Source organism: Elephantulus edwardii, unplaced genomic scaffold, assembly GCF_000299155.1.
Source record: "Elephantulus edwardii isolate Elephantulus edwardi_28Jun2011 unplaced genomic scaffold, EleEdw1.0 scaffold00121, whole genome shotgun sequence".
Classification (NCBI taxonomy): domain Eukaryota; kingdom Metazoa; phylum Chordata; class Mammalia; order Macroscelidea; family Macroscelididae; genus Elephantulus; species Elephantulus edwardii.
The window spans coordinates 5,989,161-5,996,069 of NW_006399871.1; the positions used below are offsets into that span (position 1 = coordinate 5,989,161).

The window sequence follows — 6,909 nt, forward strand, 5'->3', positions numbered from 1 at the left end:
CGTGGCTAGAAAGCCCTTGCAGGGCGCAAGGGCCTCTCGGACAAAGTCCTCGGAGGGCTCGAAGAGCCTTGTGGGGCGGAAGGGCCTCGCTGGCTCTCTTAAGTCTGGTTAAGTCCACGTGGTAAGCCCCTCTTGGGTCAGTGGCAGGGTCGAGGGGTGTCGCTGCCCAGGGCTCTCTGTGGATCTCCATTGTACTTCCTTCCTGCAGAGACCTGCATGGCACCGTGTAACCCCTCCAGCCACTACGACCACTGCCCACTGATCGCCTCTCACCATCATGACAAGACAGCTTTTGGGGTCCTTCCCCAGCCACCTTCGTGATGCATCTCACCCCGATAAGCCAGTTACCTACCAGTAAACCAGTCGCCCCGCAGTTGGCTGTGACTCATGGCCACTCTGTGTGGGTCAGGGTAGAACTGTGGTCCATAGAGTTTACAGTGGCTACTTTCCCCCAGAAGAAAGTCAGGCTTTGCTTCCAGGTCCCTCTGGGTGGCTGGACTTGGATTTTCCACGTGCCTGTCCTCAAGAAGCACCTCAAATTCAAGATGTGCAAAATGGGCTTGTATGCATGCACACAACTCTTTTTAAGTAAAAACACTTGGAAAAGGTAAAAACACTTTTAAAAATGCTTTAGATCATGATCATCTTTTCTATCCTTCATGCCCCACTTCCACGTTCACTAAATCTACTTGATGGTACTTTTTATTATTTGTCAGCCATGGCTGTGACTGTGGGCCTCCAGTTCTCTTTCGTGACATGGTTTGCCTCAGATTCCTATATTTTGTTTATGCTTCCATCCGTACTTGTGCTGCTTTAAATAATCCCCTGCTGTCGAATAATGTTTCTCTAAAAATAGCAAACTCAGGCTTTCAAGATTAACCTTTCCCAAGTTTCTTTGCTCACAGCCTGAAAGCAATGGAAAAAAAAAAAAAGAAAAAGAGAACTCTTTGATGAGTAAGGGACCGTTTCTCATAAAACCCTTGAATTATTTAACCAACTTTATCTTGTACCACTGTTTCTATAGGGGGAAATGTATGTTTTCATAGAAAATGGTGTGTAGACTCCCTTTCACGATTCTGATTTTGATTCTATGGAAGTTATTTTAGAATTCCACATATAAAGAACACTGAGCTCTGGTGGCCTTGTTGGTTGGGAGTAGGCTTCTAATTGAAATGCTGCATCCCTCTGGTTGTTCAAATCCACCAGTGGCTTTGCTGGAGAAATAGGGTATCTTTCCATGAGATTTCCAGCCTTACAACCCAGTCAAGTGTCAGCTGTGAATCGGTTCCAAGTTAGTGAGAGTGAGTTATTTTGAGTGTGTGTGTGTGTGTGTGTGTGTAAAAATATGAGTGGTAGAAGTCAAAGGCTAACTTGTTGCTCTTGTATTAGTTGTGGATTCATAGCAACCCTCCAGTGGGGTTGGAAATTGCAATGGAAAGAGATGATCCATCTTTATGGTTTGGAGCAGCTGATGGATTAAAGATGCCTTGGGGCTGACGATTTAACTCACTTTGTGCAGGGTCCCCGAGTTCCTCTAGATGAGGGATAACAAGGAAAGGTAATTAAATACAAGGAAATTCTGCCCCATAGAAATTTAGTTGACTCGCCACTGTAGAAGAAGCCATTTTTGCTTCTACTTGCATATTTGAATATTCCTGAATTATAAATGTGACACTGGTATGCCAAATGTGATAGTGGTTACTCATGGTGGACAGTGTTTGGTGGAGCTCCCCAATTAGAACAAGCTTGGAAGCAGGAGTGGCATCCACTTCCGAAACGACTTGCCTTCGGAAACTCTATGAACGGTGCTCAGGCTTTTCGTTCATAGGGTCTCTATGAGTCGTCTATGACTCGATGGCACCAAACAACAACAACAACATAAATGTACCTGGTCTTTGGACTTGTTTTAACTCACTCTACTATTAATAATGGAAACTTTTTTTTTAAAGAAAACCAAGTCTCACTGCCATTGAATTGGAATCAACTCATGGCTGACACTCAAGCAGATTTTCAGCACAGGGGAAGAGATTGCCCATCTTTGATCCCCAAGACTATTGTTGTTAGATGCCATTGAGTCATAGACTACTCATAGTGACCCTATAAACAAAAGATGTGCACACTTGTTTAACTTTCATTGTTTTTCCATGTTCATGGAGTTTCCAGAGGCACGCTATTTTGGAAGTGGATGCCACTCCTACTTGCTAGCTTGTTTTAATAGGGAAGCTCCACCAAACACAGTCCACCATGGGTAACCATTATCACATTTGACACATCAGTGTCACAGTGTTTAGCATCACAGCAACCATGAGTTACCTCTATATAGCAAATGGACAGACCAGTGCTATACCACTTAGAAGAATGTTTGACCAAAAATAATTAAAACCAGGCCCGAGGGCTGCAGATTAAAAACACCCATCTTTGGCTGGTAGCATAACTTTCTATTCACTAGGCCAACAGAGCTCTCTCTAGCTACATAATTTTGGAGACCCAGTGCAAAATGAAAACCTGGTGTACCTTGTTAAAAAAATGCATAGCATAACTGTTTCTATACAGTAGACCAGATTCATAATCTACAGATATCTCTATTAACAGGTTGAGACAGACATCTCTTGCTAATATTTGTTAGCTCTAACACCCTAACTTCCATTCTTTGCCAACCTTTGGCTAGTTTGCAGTCAGAACAATTTCATACCCTTCCTCTGCCCTTTTCTGGGTCACAGGGGTCAGCCCTTCAAGTCCGTTTCCTAGGCTCTTGGACTAGTTAGCTTTGGGTGGTACTTTGGCAGTGGAAGTTAGTGGTAGGAAGTGGAGACAGATCCATCCCCTGGGTCTCTGTCTGCCTGCCTTGGGCTGTCAATCGGGATGGATCTGTGGTGCCCTGGGGCTCCATCTCTTGTTGGACAAACTCACCTGGATGCAACATTGACCAGCTGACTTGAGGACCCTTTATTCATCCAAGTGACTTAGTGGCTTTCTGCATTTATGAATATCTGAGTCTTTCATGACTTCTGTTTATTTTCTCACTTCTTCTATCCTACTCTCTGAATTACATTCCTTTGTTAAAATATTTAAAGAGTTCTTTTCTTTCCTTCATAAGAGACTCCTTCTACAATTAAACATGAGGGTGGAAGAGACAGAGGAGATGAAAGAATGTCAGATATGTTTTCACCACCTTGCAATGAGCATTTAAATATTGTAAGAATAGATTTGGTGTTCTCTCCAAACATAGCTGTGTACTTTCTTTTTTTACTAGTCCCTTCTTTTTTCTTTTCTATCCCTCTTTCTGTTCTTCCAAAATATTTTCAGCCTTTTCTCCAGCATTTGCTTCTTGTTCAACTTTAGAGACTAAATCCTTCACCTAGAATGTCATCCTACCCTGTGTTCAGCCCAGAATACCATAGCAGACTCACTCCCAGGGAGTCAGATCCAACTCAGCTTCAGGTTTCTAAGGATGCGAAGTCCCGCATAAGGAGATCACGCACCTTTCTCCCATGGAGTTGCTGAACTAGTAGATTCGAACCTCTGGAGAGGTTCTGCCTTTAGATTAGCAGTGCAACTCTGTGTGGGCCGCCAGAGTGCCCATGATAACATGCTGTATGCTGTTTAGTCAGAACCAACCTATAACTGATCCTCCAGCAGATTTTCAGAGGAAGTAAATTGCATGGTAGGAGATTGACCATCTCTCTCCCACAGAGCAGCTGGTGGATTCGAACTAGGTACCTTTGGGAATGCAACACAGTTTCCACTAGGGCACCAGAACTCCCCAAATAACGTTGTTGTTCTGAAACCTGTCCTGTCCTGTGCCATCCTCAGCATCTCAGACACTAGAGCCCCTTGATAAATTCACAGGGTCAAACATCTCATTGAGGGTCTTCCTCTTCTTCACTGACCCTCCATCTTTCCAAGCATTATGTCCTTTACCAAGGAATAGCCTCACCCTAGCTACATGTCTGTAAAGTGTGAAAGATGATGTGTAGCCATCTATGCCTCCCAGGAACACTCTGGCTGCACCCTTTCCAGGACATATATCTTTGGTTGTTTTTTTTTTTAAATCCATGGGGTATGCGAGACTCTTCTCCTGCACCACAACTCAAAGGCATCAATTCTGTCATCCTTATTCATGGTCCAGTTTTCTGATGCATAGCAGGAGAATACAGTGGCCTGAATCAGATGCACCTTCATCTTCAAAATGACATATTGCTAGCTTTCAAATTTAAAAAGAAATGGTTTTATTTTCCTTCTAGAAAAACCAACTTCTTAGATTCCAAAGTTGGCTACTTGTCTCAAGTCTGTCAGTTCAGACTGGAAAATTTCCACCAACTTCCTACTCACTAGAGGGCTCCAGATCCAAAGCAGCAGGCAGAGTGGTTGCACGCACACCTCCCTTTCCTTGGGATCCAGGAACTTGATGCTCTTTAATCTTTTAAGATCCTGTGATTGTGTGGAGTTGTCACTGAATTGGAAGAACTCAATTATTCAAGGGAGTCAAATCCCAAATAGAACACAATAGGAATTTGTGAGCAGACCAGGACCTTAAAAATAAGCTAGTCTAACCTCTTCATTTTACAACTGAGAGGCTGGAGAAGCCAAGTCTTTTAAAAGTCCGCTGAATCAATCATTTCAGAGGAATGTCTGCTCGTAGTTACTGCTTCTCTGGCTGAGTTTTTCCAAGTGACCTTTTTCCGAGACAAGCCTCAGAGAAGGACTGGAGCTATTGATTGCTTCAGCTGCCACCTACACAGACACACACCTGCCCAGGGGGCGTGTGTCTACACTCTGGCAGCTATGTAAAGAGATACAGCAGTTGTACTGGTTTTCCCATAGCAGGGACTACTTGTTAAAGGCCAGGAATGAAATGAGAAGAGGATCAAGTTTGGATTTACACTGAATGAGTCGTCTTTGGTACTATCTGTCAGTATTAAGTGCTGTCGAGTAAATTTTCAACGCATAGTGACACGACGTGATAACACAGCTGCCCCAGAAGGTTTGCATCTCATGAACTTTGGTATTGTTGCTAGGAGAGGTTATTCCTGGAGAGGAGGGACGTCATACTTAGGAAGGTGGAAGGGTGATTGAAAGAGAGGAAGACCCTCAACCAGGTGAGTTGATACAATGACTGGGGCAACAGGCTCAAGTGTGTCAGAGAATGTGAGGATGATATGGGATAGGAAGACGTTCAAATCTGCTGTTCATAGGATTGATGTGAGCTGTTCATAGGATTGATCTGAGTTGCGCTTGGCTTGAAGGCACCTAACAACAACAGGATTTTCTGGGATGTACCCTTTACTTGAGCAGATCACCAGGTTTTCTGCCAAGGAGATTCTGAGTATGTTCAAACCATCAACCTTTTAGTTATCACCTAAAGTGCTTGAACATTATCCTGACAGGGCTTCTAGATTGAAGCTCAACGTCAAGAAAACAAAGATTCTCACCCCCAGGCCAACTGGCAGCACTATGATAGATGGAGAAGAGTTTGAAGTTGTAAACAATTACAGCTTGCTTGGCTCCACAATCAACATTCTTGGCATCAGCAGTCAGGAAATAAAAAGGTGAATTGCACTGGGAAATCTGCTGTCAGGGACCTTTCCAGAGTACTGACAAGCAATTATATTACTCTAGAGACTAAGGTGTACCTGATCCAGCCATGGGTTTTCTTTTGTTTTGTTTTGTTTTGTTTTGTTTTTTCCAGGAGAGAACTGACAGTTTTCTTTCTGATGCTAACATACAAGCAACCACACTCATGTATGTGGGTGAGATAAGGACCAGCCTGTACATGTCCTCAGGATTTTTTTTTGGGCAAACTTCTCCTGCAGTTTCTTCCACATGTCTTTATTCATTTCCTTAAATTCTTCCAAGGCCTCTGTAGACGGAATAAGCTTGTATTCTTCCAAGGACAGGCCGCTGAAGATTGTTTCTCTGGGGCATGGGTACTTGTATTTCTAATATTTTGAATGGAGTCATGCTAAACTCTTGCACATCTGATCACAGGTCTCAGCCTCCACAATCTGCGTATTCTCTCCTTCCCGAAAGGCCTGTGCTACCTGCTGCCACAGGTAAGTGCCCAAGTCCCGGCCCGACTTGGTCTTGTCCACTGGCCACTCATCACACAGCTTAAGAAAACGCTCATAGTGGCTGGCTGCCATCTTGGGCCCCCCTTGTCATCGCCTTCGAGGGGGGGGGGCATGGATGCCGCACGCATGTGCAATGGCCATGGCCTTTTTACTTACTTGTTATGCTCAGAGAACTGGACAGTGACTATGGATGTCAGAAGAAGAATTGATGCCAATGAGTTGTGGTTCTGGAGAAGAATCTTCAGCATACCATGGACCACCAAGAAAACAAACAGGTCTGTCTTGGAGAGGGTGATACAAGTCTCTCCTTGGAGGCTAGGATTTTGAGTCTCTATTTCACAAACTTTGGGCATGTGGGCAGGAGGGACCAGTCCTTGGAGAAGGATATCATGCTTGGAAATGTGGAGGGATAGTGCAGGAGAGGAGAGGAAGACCCTGGATGAGATGGATTGGCACAGTAACTGAGGTAATGGACATAGGTGTGTCAGAGTCAGTGAGACTCAGGACCAGGCAGGCTTCAGAGCTGTTGTACATAGGGTCACCATGAGTCACAGGTGACTTGACGGCACACCACAACAACAACAGTTTTAGTGGTGAGGAGTCATGCTGTTAACCCAAAGGCACATGGTTTGAATCCATCAACTGCTCTGTGGGAGAAAGATTGTAGTTTCCTCCTGGATGATTTACTACCTGAAAATGCATTGCATCAAGTTGATTCCAACTTGATGGTACATACAAACTTAACATTTTTTTTTTAAATGTGAACCATCAAATTGGACCTGAAGGGCAACCTAGGTAGAACCATCAAGTATGGAAACACAAGGGAGGAGGAACAGCT

General features: G+C 44.0%; 1 protein-coding gene across 1 annotated transcript in view; it reads right to left on the reverse strand.

Annotated features, from left to right (window-relative positions):
• TOPAZ1 (testis and ovary specific PAZ domain containing 1) overlaps positions 1-6,143 on the reverse strand; it is an 88,166-nt gene extending 82,023 nt beyond the window's left edge. The window contains exons 1-3 of the mRNA XM_006893055.1: positions 6,042-6,143; positions 5,774-5,939; positions 804-906 (exon numbers count right to left, since the gene is read on the reverse strand). Coding sequence (XP_006893117.1) covers positions 804-906; positions 5,774-5,939; positions 6,042-6,143 — 371 coding nt within the window. The remainder of the gene's footprint in view (positions 1-803; positions 907-5,773; positions 5,940-6,041) is intronic.
• Between the last annotated feature and the right edge of the window lie 766 nt (positions 6,144-6,909).